The sequence below is a fragment of the Lissotriton helveticus genome, chromosome 9, assembly GCF_964261635.1.
Source record: "Lissotriton helveticus chromosome 9, aLisHel1.1, whole genome shotgun sequence".
In the NCBI taxonomy this organism is placed as follows: Eukaryota; Metazoa; Chordata; class Amphibia; order Caudata; family Salamandridae; genus Lissotriton; species Lissotriton helveticus.
This window is the reverse complement of record NC_136070.1, coordinates 1,137,491,154-1,137,510,295: the sequence shown is the minus strand read 5'-3', so window position 1 is coordinate 1,137,510,295 and position 19,142 is coordinate 1,137,491,154. Positions and strand designations below refer to the sequence as shown.

General features: G+C 46.9%; 1 protein-coding gene across 2 annotated transcripts in view; it reads right to left on the bottom strand.

Moving 5' to 3' along the window:
* The window catches only part of DENND6A (DENN domain containing 6A), a 412,594-nt gene that overhangs the window by 66,923 nt on the left and 326,529 nt on the right, over positions 1–19,142 (bottom strand). For both annotated transcript variants that reach the window (XM_078661568.1, XM_078661567.1), the window contains exons 12-13: positions 18,079–18,173; positions 150–215 (exon numbers count right to left, since the gene is read on the bottom strand). In XM_078661568.1, coding sequence (XP_078517694.1) covers positions 150–215; positions 18,079–18,173 — 161 coding nt within the window. The remainder of the gene's footprint in view (positions 1–149; positions 216–18,078; positions 18,174–19,142) is intronic.

Sequence of the window (19,142 nt, the reverse complement as noted above, 5' to 3'; positions counted from 1 at the left end):
ATCTTTTAAAAACAAAAAAAGTGATTATTCCTGACTCACTCGCCCCACCAACCGCCAGATACATGTTATATGTAACATAATGACTGCTACAGTTATATTTATTTTACAATGTTTAAATGTAATACAAATGTAATTAGGACAAATATTACCAGGCTTTGAATCCAGCGTCTTTAAATTTTTCAATTTCTTCACTTTAACTTGTTTTGGAATTTCACCTGTGTGATAAAATGTCAAAATGTAACACACAGTATTTAACAGTGACACAAAATATGTATCAATATCGCCAGTGCATTATCCACAATTGATTCTTATTCTTTCGTTCCATCCAATACTGTGCAGCTGGGTGGCGGATGCATGCAAATACTGCTGGTCACTTTAAGACAAAGACTATTTTAAAACAGGATCTACAAATGCAGTAGCTCACAGATGCACAGAGAAAAAGGTTTACTGACCAAACAAAATATATGTGAATTCCAAAATGCAATCATCAGTAATATTTTCGTTTGACTCTGAAAGCAACATGTCAAACCCTAACTCAGGAACTTTTATCATTTAAATATAGGTTATTTTTTTTTTTATAGTCAAATTTTATAGGTTTTATTGGAAAGATGTACATGCGTAAACCGGTAGAAAGTAGCATCCATTTCACCCCCTCCAATTCACATCCATCCCCAAGGATCCCTCAGCATTACACAGTACATTTCCAGATGTACCGGTCAGTCCAAAAACTCCCCATCATCTCCCCCATATCTTCGGTTGTTTCTTAGGACAACCTCTAACCGCATATACCAGCTCTTCTTGTGTGGCGCACCAATCCATGGCAGACCTTCAGTCAGTCATGGAAGGCAGCTTAGGAGAGATCCACCTGCTAGCGATATCCCTTTTGTAATCATTGTAGCCATACAGTGGAGGAGTGTGGCTCACTGATTAGAGCGGCAGACCCTGATGCAGAGGTCTGGCCCGGGACCAGGGTTCAATTCCCGACGCGGCAGGGTCCTGAGCCCAAAATGTCCACGGACTCGATAATTCTCGCCTCGGTGCCTATTCTAATCATGGGGTCCCACGCTGCAACTCTGGGCAATAGTTGCTTAATCTCCACTACGGCGGCCCACCCGCTGCGGGATGCCTGGCTTTCACCCTGGGGATACCCAGTAGGGGTTATCTCACAGGGAAAAAGCCAGGACGGGTTCCCAAGGCAAGCGCCTTGATGCCTTCGGGTGATACGTGCGCTATATAAGTCGCAATACATTTACATTTACATACCCACTAGCCCACAGTCCACCTGTGTGCCCTCCCAAGTCCTCCAGGAGACCCAGCAAAGCTGTTCCATCTGATAGTTTGATGGGCCTCTCTAGCACTTGTGTAATGATGTTATAATTTGATGCTAGTATATGGCAATGTATGAACACTGCCATACAACGTGGAGAAGATCAGCCACCACAAACCTGCATCAGGAGCACGTGGGTGCAGTGAGGATGCCTGCGCCCCCAAAGATGCTGTGGTGTGAGGTAAGTCATGTGCAAATAGTTAGGAAGAACTAGTGGCACTTGGGAAGAGATCCCAATTTCTCTGGGGATCATGAATGCCTCTCTCCATTCAGTATCCTCTAGGGTACCCAGCTAGCACTCCAATTTATTTCTAAGGTTCCAGCAAGTTTCAGGGGCATTACAGCCCAGTGAACAATATATCTGGGAGAATCCACCCCAAGGTGGCCTATCAGTAGCTTGGCCTCCATCAGACTGAAGTCCAGGTGGTGCAAGAGTGGTGGTTGTTAGCTAGCCAAGGCATGGCGGAGCTGCCAATATCTGGGAAACTGAGTGTGCGACAGATGAAACTGGAGCTGTAGGTCTTGGAATGATTTCATATGGGAGCCACTCTAAATGCCCCCTAGAGCGATGATTCCTTTTCTTCCCCATTTCCCAAAACCCTCCAACCGGGTCAATCTGACACCTAGTGGCCATTCCAGGGGTGGGTTTGCTGTGTCAGCTTTTTTCCCCACCTCGTAAACTTGTTGGCTGCCCGACAAGCTAGAAAAACCATCTTTGTAATCTTCAGAGTACAATAAAGGTATGAGGTCACCATATAACGGACCCTACACCTTGTTGAGGCCCAGAACGCATAACTCTATCCAGTAGGCGAGGTCACTCCAACCCCCAGTTATCCAGTCATTAAGGACTAGAAGTTGAGAATCCCAGAAATAGAGCCTGATGTCTACAGCCCCTACTCCTCCATTGTAAACCCATCTCGGAAATCTTGTCCACAGAAATACGTAGAGGTCGATCCCTCCAAAGGAAGGATCGAATCAAGGCAGCCACCTTGGTAAACCAAGAAATAGGAATGTGAAATGAGAAGTTCTGTAGTGCATTCAGGAAACGGGGTAGCACAATCATTTTTACCAGGGCAACCCATCCCAGTATATTAGCAGGAGTTTAAAACAGTTCTGGAGGTCTGTTCTAGTTCAGTTTAAGAAGGGAAGTTGATTAAGACAATGCATGAGGTCTGGCATTTCGGATCTGTGTATCCCTACGTACTTAAAACTCAGGCGACCAATGGGAATAGTGGTCTGCCAGGGGATGGTATTGTAGCCCTCTGTATCGTAATCAAGAGGTATTCCCAAGTTAGCCCAGAGTCCAGATGCCTCATCATACAGCACAAGCATTTCCAACACCCTAGGCTCTGAAGCTCGGGGTAAGAGAGGAAAAGGATATCATGGGTGTACAGCATTATCCAGTCCTCTGGAAATTCAGGCCTGTCCCAACTCTGCACCCGGGAGTTGGAACGGATGATCGCGGCTAGGGGTTTTAGAGCCAGGGCAAAAAAGAGTGGGGACAGCAGACACGACTGCCAAATGCCATGACTAATCAGAAAGGTACACATAATTACCCCATTGATGAGGTCCTGTGTCGATGGCTCCTGATGCAGGAGTTTGACACACCCGCATTACGTGGCCCAAATTCCATGCACCAAAGAACCGGATAGGACCAGTTGATGTGCTGAAGGCCTTTTCAAAGTCAACAAGCATCAGGGACAGGGAGTCGGACAAATCATGGGCTCGGGTCAAAGCGTTGCAGTGCCTGGTGCCCCGGCTGGGCATGAAGCCACATTAATTGGGGTGCATGAAGGCCTGTAGGACTCCATTTGGTCTATTCGCCAAAGTCTTGGAAAAGATGTTTACGTCTGTATTAATCAGAGAGCTAGAGCAGTATGCAGTACATTAATCTGCTGGCTGTCACATTTTAGGAAGTAAAACGATGGTGTCCAAGTCTAGTTCAGGTGGTAAGAAACTCCTCCCATACACTTCTGTGTACACTTTGAGTAGTTAACAATGTCTCAGAATGGATGATAATATTCAAGAGGGAACCTGTCGGGCCAGGGGTTTTGCCGGTTAGCAGGTCTTGAACCGCCACTGCTATTTCTTCAGCTGTTAGGTGGCGTCAAGGTCAACCCCTTGGATCCCCATTAAATGTGGGAGGGATACCTCACTGAGTAGTGGCTTGTCCTGTTCCTGGTCCAGTTGCAGCACACAGGTGACAGTATTGTCTGGAAACAGATACCGCTATTTCAATAGAGGTATGGACTGGATGCATAGTTCGATCAGTGATACACGGAATTCGTTTGGGGCCCTGCAGCTGAGTGGCCAGCCATTACAATAGTTTTTCGCTTTTATAATGGCATTCATATACTCGCCTGGTAGATGCCACCAGCACTGGAGCACTTCATTCATCATGTACATTGTTAATAAGGGTTCTATCAGGCTCAAGTTGCCTACGGAGAAGCTCTGAGGGGTCTAAGAGGCATTGTGCTTCCAGCTCCAAAATACGGGTTTTGAGTTTAGTTAGTTGGTTATACTTTTCTTCGTCATAATGTTTTGGATTCTCTTCTTATTCGTAGCCTCACTGGCCACCCAAAGCGTGCCAGCCGCCTCCACAGTCCCTTCATTTATCTCAAAGTAAGACGAGGTCTGTGGCCAGGTGTTCTGCAAACCAATTATCCACCAGAAACCAAGCACTGAGGTCCCAAATTGGTCATCTACAGTGACTCGAGCCGAAACCAGAGTGTGTCTGGGGATTGGTTGGAGATCCCTTTGGGGAGGATGCCAGCTGTTGTTGTGGAGGGCACATTTGTGGCCGGGAGAAGTAGGAGGTCTATACACAAGAGGGTTTTCGCGAAGGTAGAAGTATGTGTGTATTATTTATATTTATTTATTTATAACATTTATAGAGCGCACTGTTACCTGAACGGTGTCCTGGCGCTAGAATGAAAGCTCCCCTCACCTGGCCTGAAACTTAATGAACGAAAAGCCATGTTTTCAGAGTTTTGCGGAAGGTCATCAAATCTGTAATCTGTCTGAGAGCCAAAGGGAGAGCATTCCAAGCCCTTGCTGCCCCCACGACAAAGCTTCTGCCACCCCAGCGTGCTTTCCTTATCCGAGGGGTCACAATCAGCCCCAGGTTGGTTGACCTAAGATATCTGCCCGGCAGGTACCGTTGAAAGTGCTGAGACAGAAACGATGGGCAAGACCACGAAGGGCCTTGAAAACTATGCACAAGTTTTTAAAAGAGATCTGGGAGCCAGTGCAGCTTCACCAATTCCTGGGAAATGGATGCAAACTTTGGAACCCTGCAAGGAGACTAGCAGCTGCGTTTTGCAAGGCCTGTAGTTTGTTAAGAAGCCCCTGTTGGGCATTAAGAAAAAGGCTGTTGCAGTAATCAAGGCGAGATAAAACCAGGGCGGTCACCACTGTTTTCTTACACTCATCGGGTAGAAAAGGGAGGATCTTCCAGATTATTTTCAGTGTGAAATGAATGGAAGATGTCATTGCATTGATTTGAGGCCTGAAGGTGAGCTTATCATCAATCAGAACCCCTAGGTTCTTGACCTTGGTGACTGGAATGGGGGGTACACCCATCCCTTCAGGCCACCAGTTTGGGCTCCAAAAGTTATCGCTGGGGCCAAAAAGTAAGACTTCGGTTTTGGCCGAGTTTAACTTTAAGCAGTTCCTGGCCATCCAGTTGCTAACTGCTGACATGCACTCTTGGAATTTACTGGCAGTGCCTTCCTTTTTACCTGGTAGCAGTGATACCACAATCTGCGTATCATCCGCATTTGAAGTAAACTCAAAACCATACGATCGAATGACTGGGGTCAATGAGGAAACATAAATATTGAAAAGGGTGGGACTTAGGGAGGATCCCTGGGGAACCCCGCAAGGTAGCACAAATGGTTTAGACTCGAACTCCCCCAGTGCCACCACCTGGATCCTGTTAGTGTGGAAAGCTTTCAGGAACTTAAGGGCCTTCCCTTGTATCCCGCAGGCCTCCAAACGGTCCACCAAGATCGCATGGGGGACCGTGTCGAAGGCCGCCGACAGATCTAGGAGGATCAGGGCTGCTCTACCCCCATCGTCCATCACTTTTCTGATCTCCTCAGATGATTTGATTAAGGCAGATTCGGTACTGTGACCTGCTCGGAAGCCATGTTGCGAGGGATCTAGGGCTTGTGTGGCCCCTAAAAATGCACTGAGCCGAGTGTTCATGATTCTTTCTATTAATTTGGCAGGTAGCGGTAGTCTGGCGATGGGACGGTAGTAATTTGGATCAGTAATGTCCAGATTGTTTTTTTTTAGCAGAGGAAGGATTGAGGCCCATTTCCAGCTAGATGGGAATTCACCAGCCATGAACATGCTGTTAAACAAAGTGGCTAAAGTGCTGGCTATACGAGCCACAGCTAACTTTGCCACCGTGGCTGGGAAAGGGTCTCGGGGCGAGCCCGATTTTAATCCTACCAGCAGTTTCTTGATCTCCTCCGTGCTCACCGGGGAGAAGTTCCGAAACTTGATCTCCTTTGAGTTGGCCGTTGAGTTCCCTGGCCTAGCCAATGGCAGGTTATCCCTAACTTGACCTTCAAGGGAGTTGAAGATGATCTCAACCTTTCTTAGGAAGAACTGAGTTAGATTCTCGCACAGTTCCAGACTGGGCGGTGTACTCACCGGCTTTGGAGTGGCCAGACTTGCAACCGTATGAAATAGTTCCTTGGGTGAGCACCTGGCACCATTGATACGGTCGGTGAAGTAGCTTTGTTTTGCCTTCCCAATCATGTCTTTATATACCACCAGACTTGATTTGAGTCTTCTTTTGTTTGCCCAGTTGTAATTTTTCCGCCAGACGCGTTTCAGTTTCTTACAGACAAACATATGCTCTCTGAGATCAGCTGAGAACCAGGTACATCCTACCTCGCAGGTGCCAGCCCATCCAAACATCGCAGAGGCCCAAGCAGGCCATCCATGACCCCAATGCTCTAGATTCGTCCATGCGTTGTCTTATGGGGCACCCAGATTATCATCAGGATTCGGAGTGGCATTAAATCGCCCCTAAGGGTTGCGATACCAGATTATAGGTTTGCCTTAACCTCCATAAGTGCATCTAGGGTTGGTGTCTGCAATTAAGGATGTACATAAATGCTTAGGAAGTTGTCATGTCTCCCCTCCAACAAGCCTTCGATCACTACAGAACGACCATAGCGGTCCAGAGATGAGCATGTAACCACAAGTGGGAAGCTTTTGTATAGGAGGATGACCATTCCCCTGGAACTCCTGGTAAAACCTGCGTGGAAAACTTGGTCATAGCCAAACCTGCAAATATAGGAGCAATTGGAGCCCAAGAGATGGGTTTCCTGCATAAACAATTATTTCAGTGCAATACGCTTTGCATAGCGGATGACAGCAGTGCGTGTTTTTGCAATCAAGGAGGCCATTGATATTGACTTGGAAATTAGCTTGAGGAGGGCCTTAGGTTAGTACAGTGAAGGGGCACCCAACGTAACCCCGGGGGGATGTGGAAGCCACTACTGCGTGGGTGTGGTTGCAAGTATTGGAAACTAAAGGCAAAGAACTAAAACATACAAAAATACCAACTGCCTTATTCCCCCCAATGGCCCCTCTCCCCACACTACCACCCCAGAAGCCCCTGTCACCCCTTTCCTCCCAAACAAAACAAACCCAACACAATACATTACAGGACATTAGACGTGGAGCTCCTCCTAATCAGGATCTAATGCCCAGTCTCTTTTGGAAACCTCTTCGGAGAGCTAGTGCTGAAAATCTTTATCTAGCGCATCATGGCTCATCAGTGCTTCAAGAAGTAGCATTGTTTCTTCCAGTCTAGGGCAAAGTTCAATTTGGAGGCAGTCATATGGATTCCATCCAAATCAGTGTGGTACGCTGGAGGATGGGACATCGTAATCTCTCGGGCCAGCTATGCTGTCTTCGCCCTCTTCGTTACAGTTTAGGTGGCTCCCAGCAGCGGATGTAGAGTCTCTTGTAGCTTCGAAGCCTGGGAGATCATAACACTAAAGCTCCCATCTCTCCATGACACTCCCATCCCACCTCTGGGGTTTCCAAAAAATGGAATCTAGAATTGTAGACCACCTTCAGCTTTGCTGGGAAAAGAAGAATGTACTGAATGGACAGTTCCTGAAACTTCACTTTGATGGCATCAAATGATTTACACTGCTTCTGTACTAGCCTGGCGCAGTTAGGAAACATCATTATTGAAAGTGATATGTTCCACGGTCGCATGCTGCACGCAGTATACGGTCTCAATCTCAACAGTTCAGTAATCTAGCTATCAGGGGATATGGAGGTGCTCCTGGTGGGAGGTGCTGGGCCAGAGATCAATGGGAGTACCCAACTGCAAACCACGGACATAGGGCGCCTTCCAGAATCCAGGATTTGAGCCAGTTCTCTAAGAAAATTTCTGGATTTGAAGGTTCGGATCCCTTGTGATATCCCATAAAGCGTACGTTGTTGCACCAGGATCTATTCTTCGCATCTTCTGCCCTGGCCTCCTTCGTGTGGGTAGTAGAGAAAATGCTGGTCACTTTCACGTTAAGGTCCACTACTTCATCCTCTAAAGGAGACTCCCCCTTCTTCCTCCTTCACCATACCGGCCACTTTGCTGAAATCCTGATGAAGGAGGCTAGCATCTGCTCACACTTCTCTAATCTTAGTTAAAATGGCTTCATGAGAAGATTGGATCGCCTGTAGATTTTTAGCTACTTCCGCAGAGTCTAGGAACCCTTATGCCAGGAGGTTTTCAGGGGTTGAGCGCAGGGTCTCTGTCAAGCCAAACACATAGGTGCGGACATCCTTTTATTGCAAGAGATACACATGCTTGGCACAAAAAAAAACCTGTTTGGCCCGATATGGGTATGTACACACATTTCACTCAGGCTTTATGCGGGGTTCTCGGGGTGTGGCCATCCTGATACATCATAGGTTTGAGTTCACGCTGGTGCAGAAGTGGGCCGATATACATAGTAGATACATATTTGTGCATTGGACAGGTGCCGAGGAACACTTTGTGCTCAGTAGCATTAAGCTCCCCCGCCCCTTGGCCAGAGCTTTTTAGACCACTTGGTGGGGATTTGAGGCACCCTGTCTGATAGGCTCACGGTGGTTGGTAGAGATTGGAATGATGTGATGTCCCCTGAGATAGACAGGTGGAGCCCCACAGGCAATATCAATCAATCTATCAATCATTCAGGTTTATAGTGCGCAAGCTACTCACCTGGAACGGGTCTCAAGGCGCTAAGGTAAAGGCGGATCGGGGGGGGTGTCCGCAGTTCCTGGAAGTTTACGGATTCCATCGAAGCACCAGGTCTTGAGGTCCTTTAGGAACTTAGGGAGTGATGCAGTCTGTCGGAGGTGGAGAGGTAGAGAATTCCATGACTTGGCCGTGAGGAGGGAGACGGGGCGCCCTCCTGTTCTGCTTTTCCTGATCGAGGAACCGTTGCGAGGGAGAGCTGGGCCGAGCGGAGAGCGCGCTGGGGGTGTGGAACGCAAGGCAGTGGTTTAGTTTGGCGGGTCCGGTGTTGTGGAGGACTTTGTGTGCGTGGGTGAGAAGCTTGAAGGTGAGTTTCTTGTACGGGAAGCCAGTGTAGGGTCCGTAGGTGTTGGCTGATGTGGCTGTGGCGCGGTAGGTTGAGGGCTAGTCTAGCGGCGGCGTTCTGGACATTCTGGAGTTTGCGGGTGAGGTTTTTGTTGATCCCGCCTTGAGTGCACTGCCGTAGTCCAGTCTGCTACAGAGGAGGGCGTATGTGACAGTTTTCCTGTGTGCGGGGGGGGGGGGGGGGGGGGGGATCCATTTGAAGGTCTTATGGAGGAGGCCAATGGTGTGTTAGCAGGAAAAGGTGATGGAGTTGATCTGGCGGTCCATTTTGAGTTCAGGATGATTCAGAAGTTTTGTGCGTGTTCCGCGGGGGGTCCCGGAGGCCGGGCGGCCACCAGGTTTCTTTCTAGGCATCGGGGTGTGGGCCCATGATGAGAACCTCGGTTTTGTCCATGTTGAGTTGAAGTCAGCTGTTCTTCATCCATCTGGCGACGGCTTCCATTCCGTCTTGAAAGTTGCGTTTGGAGATGTTGGGTTCATTGGATAGGGAGAGAATGAGTTTGGTGTCGTCTGCGTATGATGTGATGTTGAGTCTGTGTGTTCTGACGATGGATGCGAGCGGGGCCATTTAGATGTTGAACAGGGTTGGGCTGATGGAGGATACTTGTGTACCTCCGCAGGTGGTTGGAGTTGGTTCTGAAAGAAATTGAGGGAGTCTGACTCATTGCATTCTGCCAGAGAGGATCTAGTCGAGGGCCTTGTTCTGGATTCCAGGTTCGTGGAGTCTGCGGGCTAGGGTGCGGTGACAGACAGTGTCAAAGGCCACGGAGAGGTATAAGAGGATGAGGGCCACAGTCTCTCCTCTGTCAAGGAGGGCGCGGATGTCATCAAGGATGTGGTTTTCTTCGATGAAGGCGGCGAGTTGGCTGTTGACAGCTTTTTTCATGACTTTGGTCAGATAAGGGAGTAGGGAGATCGGTCTGAAATTCTTGAGGTCAGTGGGGTCTGCTGAAGGTTTGTTCGGGAGAAGGTTGATCTCGGCATGTTTCCAGTCGTTGGGGAAGGAGGCGGTCTTGAAGGAGCGGTTGATGATACGTTGAAGCTCTGGGGCAATGTCGTCTGTGGCTTTGTAGTAGATGTGGAGAGGGAAGGAGTCCGTGGGGGCCCTGGAGTGGGTGGTCTTCATTATTCTCAGAGTATCTTCGACGCAGAGGGCGGTCCAGGTGTCTAGTGTCGCCTGTGTGCTGCTGGGAGCGTTGGAAGGGGGTTCCTAATGGGGGTTGTCATCGAAGTTGTCATAGATGGTCTTGATTTTGTGTTGGAAGAAAGTGCTGAGTCTGTCCCAGAGGTAATGGGAGGGAGTGATGTCTGTGGACTCGCTGTTGGGTTGGGCAAACTCTTTGATGATGCAGAAGAGTTGCTTGCTGTTGTGTAAGTTGGTGGAGATTCTGTCCTAAAGTACTTTCTTCCTGGAGAGTCAGATGAGCTTGTGGTGGGCAGCGGTCACTGTTTTGAAGTTGTCGAGGTCTGTCGGGGTTTTAGAGTTCCTCCACAGTTTTTCGAGTCGTCTGCAGGTGCGTCCAGAATCTCGGAGTTCGGTGGAAAACCAGCGGGCTTTCTTGGCGTGGGGCGATGGTGTACGCGCAGTCAGTGATCCAGTTGGGTAGAGTGCGGGCGGCAGAGGTGGGGTCATCGTCGGTGGTGGTGGGAGTGGAGCTGCGGAGGGTAGGAGTGAGCTGGTCGGAGATCTTGTTCCAATTCCTGCGCTGGAGCTGATGTGGGCATCTGCGGGGGATGTTGGATTTGGAGGTGAAGTGAACACAGCTGTGGTCCCTCCATGAGAGTTTGGAGATGTGGCTAAAGGTGATGGAGTTCCCTGCTGTGAAAACGGAATCAAGGATGTGTACAGTTGTGTGCATTGGTTCTGGTACTATCTGCTTGAGTCCTATGGTGTGGAGGTTGTCCAGGAGGGAGGCAGAGTTGGGGTCCTAGCGGTTGTCAAGGTGGAAGTCGAGGTCTCTTAGCAACTTGAAATTGGTGGAGGTGATGGCATGTGGCGTGATGATGTTGGTGATGGAGTCGGACAAAGGAGCGCGGGTTCCGGGTGGTCTGTAGATGAGGATGCCGCGGAGGGTGGAGGACGGATTGGTCTGGATCTTGAAATGGAGGTGTTCCATCAGGTCTGTGGGCCCGTCGGAATAGATGCTCAGCTGGAGATTGGCCTTGTGGGTGATGGCGATGCCTCCTCCGGGGCGGTTGGGGCGATCCCTCGAGGTGAACTATCACGAGGAACCCCCCCCGATTCCAAGCTACGGTCCCTGCTGGATATGGTGGGGTGGGGGACACCTGGAGGGTACATAACCCCACAGACGCCAGTTATACCTTCTTCTCTCATACACACTCATCATATTCTAGGTTAGATTACATATTCAGTCACCACGCTTATGCACACAGAGTACTGATGGCAGCAATCTTTCCCAGGGGCCTTTCAACTATTCTCCTGTGGCCATTCATCTCTTGATAGGCCCGAGCCGACCTCTTTTTAGATGTCGGGTCTCAGTGTGGCGCCTGCAGAGCCCGGTGTACGCGCACATATCCACAAAGTGTTCTCAGAGTACATCTCACATAATGAAGGGACAGGTGTCCTCTGCCTGTATCCTGTGGGAGGCAACGAAGCCCACACTGCAGGAGTGGACGTTAATTTCTCTGTGGCGGAGTCAAGCGGCACAGACATCGCTCATTCAGTTAGAGGCACAAATCATGACGTTAGAGCGTCGGGCTCGGGATGGGGCTGCGACGCGTTGGCAGCTGTGCCTTTTTCAGCAACAATAACAGGGCGAGCTCATGGATGAGGCGGAGGGTGAGTGGCTCAACAACACAGAGTTGAATTTACCAATTGGGCGACAAGTCTGGGAGACTCCTCTATAGGCTATGCCAACAGGCTCAAACATACACCCCACTTCCAAGAATCCACAATTCCGATAATGCACTGATGACGGACCCTATGGCGCTTGCTGACAGCTTTGTGACACCATGAGTCCCTATATACAGCTCGTGAGTATCTTGATGCCCTCGTGATCGCACAGTTCTTTGACGATATTCCTCTGAAGGCCCTCTCCGCAGAGGCCCCCCTGACTCTGGAGGAACGGACCACTGCACTGGCCGATCTGTGCACTTGGAAGGTGCCTAGTCCTAATGGCCTCCCCAGTGAATTTTAGAAAGCCTACATGGCCCAGCTTGGCCCTCATTATCTAGGTGCCGTTCAAGAAGCGACCATGTTGTCCATAGGCACTAGCCCAGACATCGTATGTTTCTTGAGGGTCTTGCATAGTGATACCAAGGCGGTGGTTCAATATACAAAGGATCTGAGAGTCCCCCGCCAGCTCACTATTGAGAGAGAGAGTTCCGACAGGGGTGCTTCTTGGTCCCTTTTCTTTTTAACCTGTACATCAATAACCTGGAGCAACCCCTAGTGGAGATGAATACAGACTGCCCACAAGTGGACCTGCAGATTCTTTCAGCATTATTGTATGCGGACGACTCCGTCCTCATGGCCAGGATAGCCAGAGGGCTGCAAACCCTTTTGAACTCATTTGTAAATTTTATGGGGGAGTTGGACTTGCGAGTGAACAACAAATTCTTAGTAATGCAAGTAGGTGCACGCTCCAACAAACCATATACGTTTGAGGCGGGATTGTCGCTGGTTCCAGAGACTGATGTACTTTCATATTTGAGAGTAGTCTTTTACGCCGCTATGACTTGGCGTCCCCTTATTAACAGGAAAAAAGGGGACTTTGTTAGGGCCAACTCTGCCATTTTTATTTTGCATACAGGCTGGGAAATAGACCCATTGGGACCCTCTTAAAGATCTACAAGGTCAAGTGTATCACCAAGGTAACTAATGGCAGTGGGGCTATACGGGGCATGAGGAACTCCAAGTTGCTGAAAACACCTTTTTAAAATGTCTCCTATGTTTCCCACTGGGTATTCCCTCTTTCATAGTTCACAAAGAACTTGGGTTGTATTTTCTCTCTGACCGGCAGTCTTTTTCCAACAATTACTCTTCGGTAAAGATGGAGGCAAGTTCTGCCAGGATCTGAATTAAAGCAGGAAGAAATGTAGGATGGGTTGATAGAAATGGAAGTGTGTAACCATGACTAAATTATCATGGACCAATGGATCCTGCAGGTTGTCAAAGTCAATTGGGCAGGTAAAAGAGTATTCTGCCTCCTCACACTGCCTGTGGGTAACTCCTCAAGGAGTAAGCAGAGCGACTAGGCAGGGGTGGCAGGGGACGAGGAAGATGAGGACCCACCTTGTTGATGGTGGCCCTGTCCTCTGCCACCAAAATGCCCTTTGGGCCTCAAAATGGCTGGGAGCCCTTTTGCAGGGGCTGAAAATGGGGCTTCTGGTGGTATGCATGTGTATGGTATTTCTATAATTATTATTATTAATTGGGTTTTGTAGAGCGCATAGTAACCCGTAAGCATCCCAGCGCTGAACCAAGACATTCAAGAGAGAGGTGAGCCAGAGAGAAAGGGGAATCAGGGGAAGAGGTGCGCTTTCAGCATTTTCCTAAAACGGAGGTGATCTGATTCAGTCCTTAGTTTACGGGGGAGGGAGTTCCATAGGCTGGCCGTGTTCACTGAGAATCGTCGGCCGCCTGTGCGGGCCTTTTTCACTCTGTGAACTGTGATGAGGCGTTCGTGATCTGAACGGAGGGATCTAGTGGCTTTGTAGGGCGTGATGAAGTTTTTGAGGATGGGGGGCCATTATCCTGTAAGAGTTTATGAGCCAGGCAGAGAGCTTTGAACTTGACTCTTTCTCTTACTGGGAGCCAATGAAGGAGCTTCAGAGCTGGTTTTGCCGAAGATCTGGCCGGGGTGTTGGTGAGGAGCCGGGCCGCGGAGTTTTGAATTCTTTGCAGTTTGTTGAAGGTGGATTCGGGGGCTCCCAGGTAGATGGCGTTGCTGTAATCCAGCCTAGATAGAATAAGGCAACAATGAATAATGAATAATGAAAAACTAGTCAAAAGGCAGCAGAGTACTGTATGTCAAATACAAGCTTAAAGTCAATAACCAATAGGAAAGGAAGCTGGGTTATCCATGTAGTGTTCTTAAAACAAAAAAAGTAGAGTCTTTAACTCTTTCCTAAATTGAAGCACTGTTTGGGTAGTTCTGAAGGATACGGGGAAGCTGCTATATATCATGAGTGCATAGATGGAAAAGGCCGGTAGTCTTTTTTTGTTTTTAACACTTCTTAGTCTCAAGTCTTAAGGCGTCCTTGGTGTGTGTGTTCCAAGAACCACCTATAGATGGTAAGCCTGCTAGGTAAGTGGGGGTGTTGGTTGTGATGATGCAGCTGGTTTTGAAATGGTGAGGGCTGGCAAGGGGAGCCAATTGAGCTTCATGAAAATGCGGTGATGGGTTCATAATCTCTGAAGGCCCTGGATGTGATGCAGCATGTAGGATGTCCCTGAATGTGCAAGTGTGGAGTCTGATAGGCCATGGAGTATGGCATTATCACCATCCTGATGAAACAGTAAGAGGCTTAAATAGTAGTTATGAAGTTGCTTTCTGGAAGAAAGTGTTTGACTTTATTTAGTCGAAACAGTTGGAACCAGCCATTTCTGGGTTTTTTGGCAATGCATTCCTTGAGAGCGAGGTTGGCATCCAGGGTGAATCCAATTGACTTGGCACTCAGTGCGGGTTTGGGTTCAAAGCTGTCATGGTTCATATCATTGAGTCAGGTTTGTACAGTGTCTCGGTTGTTGTTTTTGGCAATTAACAGGAATTGTGTCTTGGTTAAGATACGCTTCAGGTGGTGGTAAGCTAAGTCCATTAGTCCATGGAGAGGGTCATGGCGAGGGTCATGGCGAGGCCATCTTTCAATCTCTTGAAAACGGAATCACCTTGTCAGCAAACATCGAGGAGCCACCAAAAGGCATATCCATGAAGGATGCCTGCTTGCCTCCAGAAAAAGCTGTTACATACATTCAAGCATGACAACCAATCACACCAGTGTCCACAGCCCAACCTACACTATGTGTGATGCTGAGCCCAGCCTACAAAATTTATTTGATCGTGTATGTTGTAAACTGTTTCTGAAAAGAAGTTCCAAAACTCTTCAGAGAGACTGAGCAAGATCTTGCTCGCCATATCTCAGAGGGCATTATTTCTGCCTATAAGGCAGACTACATTCAGAGAATGCATTGCCAAACTGAAAAGGAGAGGAACCCTTTTGAAAAGTGCCTCAATGAGCTTCGATTCTCACTCAAGTAGGTAATACGGAATGCATTTGTGCATTTGTATTAACTTTGCTGGCTGAAGCCTGCACCAAGATAATTTCAGTTTTGGGTCGAGTCAAGAAGGCTGTGTAGCTCGGAGTATGCCTATGAACCCAAACAATGGTGTGACTCAATTGTTGTACCTAACAAGCCTTCAACCATGCTGTAGTCAGAGTCCCTGCCAGGGCCTATTTGAATGGCAGCAAGTACTCTGAAGCGGAAGGGCAGTTTGTAAAATTTCAGAAGATTAGCTATAGTTTTCACTATTGGCAACTAAAGTTCCAACACCTCTTCTGCTTTACGTTCTAAAATAGGGAAGGCGGTGCTTCCTTCAGTAGAGAGCTCAAATTGAGAGGCTAATTCAGTCTCCAGTTTAGTGTCCAGACAACCAGTATTTTGGAGGCCTTAACCAATCCAACATCATTTTAGTGATGAGGCAACAAACTGACATCCTCCTCCTCCTCATCATCACCCCTATGAGGCACATTCTGCAAGTCCTGTATAAGATCGGAGTTTGACCTAAATAAAGCCTCCCGCTGCTGAAGATTCTTGCGCAGATCCCTCAAATACCCCTGACTGTGACAAAGGACAACAGAAGCCAAGAGTACTGCGAAGGAACATATTAGAAACTCCTATATAGATATATGTAGTTGGAGACTCAAACAAAATATTGAAAAGATTGTTATATACAGAGTATCTTGAAAGTAGTTTGAAATTCAATATTTAAGTTTGTTCCTTGAGCAAATAATTCAAGAAGCTTTTCATGCTGCAGTAGATATCTGTTGATTTTACTCATAACAGTTCTTGCAAGTATGGTTCAATTCTTCCAATTGTGTGTGTGTGAGTGAGTATATCCACCCTAAACAAGACAAGGTTAGGGAGCACTATGTAGAAGTAACACTATACACAGTATTTACATGCCAGCATATATTCACTGCTCTAGCACAATGGTGTAAGTGTTCATCTTTTTCACTGTTCTCATAATGTTTATTACGCAACTCTAGTTTCATTCTACTAATTATCGCAGTACAAGTATTTTATACAAGAATCACAATGCTTCAATAAATATTGAAACGCCTTGTTGAGTATTTCTTGTGTAGTACTTGAGAGTCTAAATGAAAGGGTTCTAGATCTGTTACCACAATTTCCTTTGGGGGGGAAGGGGAGGGGTTGTCATTTTCGAAGGTTGCACACACATTTGTCGCCCTGAGGGTTAGGGGTGCAGATGGTGCGCCGTGAGCTCGCAGGACCATAGGTCAACATATCCTGGGGATGTGCACGGAACCAGTTTGACACAATCCTGACATTGAGGTTGTCCAACATACAAACTGTTTTACCTGAGAGGTACAAGCTGCACAACAACATTGGGTTGTCCTGAACCCTGTTATAAGATTTTGTCTGCTGGCCATCCAGTGGACATCAGTAAATTAACCTGAAAACAGTGTCATGTTTACCATATAATATCCTGGGTTCAGAGTTGTGACAAAGGTTGAAAAGAAGCGGTCATATTGGAAAGGTATGGAGTGAATAAAGAAAGATGACAGTTGAGGTTTATTTAGTAGAGTAGGGGAGCAGGCCTCCTCAAATCTACAAGTAGCAGTCGTAATTGTCGCCCCAGGGATCAAACTATATAAGTCTGAGGAGAAGCACCGAAGTGTAGTCTCAGTATTAGGAGTCATATAGGTCCCAAAAGAGCTCCAGGGGGACTTGGACTCAAACAGAAAAGCTGCAGCATGGGCTACTCGATGGCCTCTGCCTGCTACCAAGTCGAGAATGGCCCAGGAAATTCAGGGCCGCCGGCTCCAAGCTGTGGAATAGTCAGATACAGACAACTTGCGAGGAGTCGGCCTTTCGAGTGTGGACTGTGGGATCTCTTCCTGGAGCTGGAACAAGGAGGGGAAAATCTCCCATCTGAGCTTCTTGTGTCTGCATGAAGATTGTTACTTGGGCTTCAACTTACCAGAGAAAGGGGACCTCGACTGTGACAGGGACATGGAGCGGGAGCGGGTCTGAGATTTGGAGCGTGACCAATACTTGTGGTCAGAGACATGCAACTTCCCCTTCAGCTCTGTGTTGGCCTTCAGGTGCATCACGGAGCATTTGTAGCAGGACTCTGAATCATGCTTGCAGGCAATACATCAAGACAGATTTTTCAGTTACCCTGGCACGTAAATATGACTCTGTGCCAGCACTTTCTTAGGTCAGATGAGGTTGCTGCAGAGTCTGATAGTGTGTCCTACCTGTCTATGTATGTGTGTGGGAGCAACTGCAAGAAAAATGTATTCAAGTCTGTTGCCACAGAACTCTAAAGGCAGGGAATTTACAGTTAAATTATTCATCAGAAAATAATTTTGTAGGGTAAGTGAGCACATGGCTCTTAAAACTCGCTAGACTTACTAACACTCTTCGTGGGATCAAGAAGTCTATGCAAAACACAAACTATGCAGACAATATTAGATGCATTTAGGTATAGAACCTGGAATAACTTCCATTGACTCGATTGAGGAAATGGATATTTATGCAGATATCTGTACACTTAAATAATGGGTACTGGAAGATAATGAAATGCTCCAACACTGCAGTGATTTTTTTCTGTATTTCCATTTTTACTTTAGAACATTCCGTCATCAATGGACATTATTGTCTAGTATAATTATAGCACTCTGCCAAGGCTCATACTGTTGGGTAAATGTCCTTTCTCTCGAAAACACCCACCTGCAACTAAAACCTATAAAAAGTGAAGAAAAAAAACTTGGTCACTGAAACACCCCCAGCTCCTTTTGCAAATAAAGAGCTGTTCATTAACAAAATTAATAGAAAAGAAAGATTCATTTTATAAAGAGCATGATCAAATATAATGGTAACTATTGCCATTCATTCTTACATAAAGTGCTTCTACTTTACCTGCCAACTTGACATCCCCAATGCGGATGATATGTGGCCAGTGCTGCAGTGTTTTTGCAAAAAATGGATTTGTCACTCCTAAAATAATTGATGGCCTAAGAAAATAAGAGAATAGTAAGGTGATCATGAGTAAAAAATAAATAGTTCCTCTGATGCATGAAATCAATTAGTAAAACGTTTTCAACTTCTCATAGGCTTACAATGAACTTAAATATGTATTACAAAATAATAATAGGCAGTATAAAACCAAATCAAAATAATGGTGAACAGTGAGGTCACTATCCTTGAAAGAATACAGTAACTGAATTGGCCAGACCATAGTGAAACAAGAGAGAAAGTGGCTTAATAGCCGAAAAGCCAGAGAAAGCATTTTCAGCAAAGATAGTGCTATTTTCTATCATTCGGTGAATTGGTTTTCCAGACCATCAGATGCTGAGGAACTGGGATCTAATTCTTGTAGTAATCTCATGTTTTGGACCCCTCCTGCATCGTCGTACAATATAATTTATTATTTTAACACAATGTCTTTATTGGTATTTTTAAGTTTTTGACATTGCATTACAAGTTATTTTTACCGACTAGTGAACACATGCCCATTGTATAAATGAGGCTTTGGTAGTAACAGTATGGTATGGAGTTGGTTCTGCTGAGATACAGAAGTATTCTGGATACAATTGTCCAATGTTCAGTACGTTATAAGGAAGCCTAGAGTATATACTTTCCAAGACAATGTAAAATATCTTTGGTGTTGTGTGTGGAGAAAACTACAACATCTTTAAACTGGGAGGGATGAGTGAATGGAGGGGGGGGGGGGCAATCCTGGTCCACACACAGCCTGTTGGAGTGTAAGTAGGATGGCTGGGAGAGTAATGCACATGTACGCCACACATTATCATAGCACTGATCAATCTACTATATTTCAAAAAAGGGTAACCCTACTCGCAAAGAACCATGGCATATATTGTATAAAAAAAGATACAGTGGTTCTTGTGGACAATGTACGGATAAATGATACATAACTGCAATTCACAAATTCAAGCTAGCGAGAAGGACGTCAAAAAGAG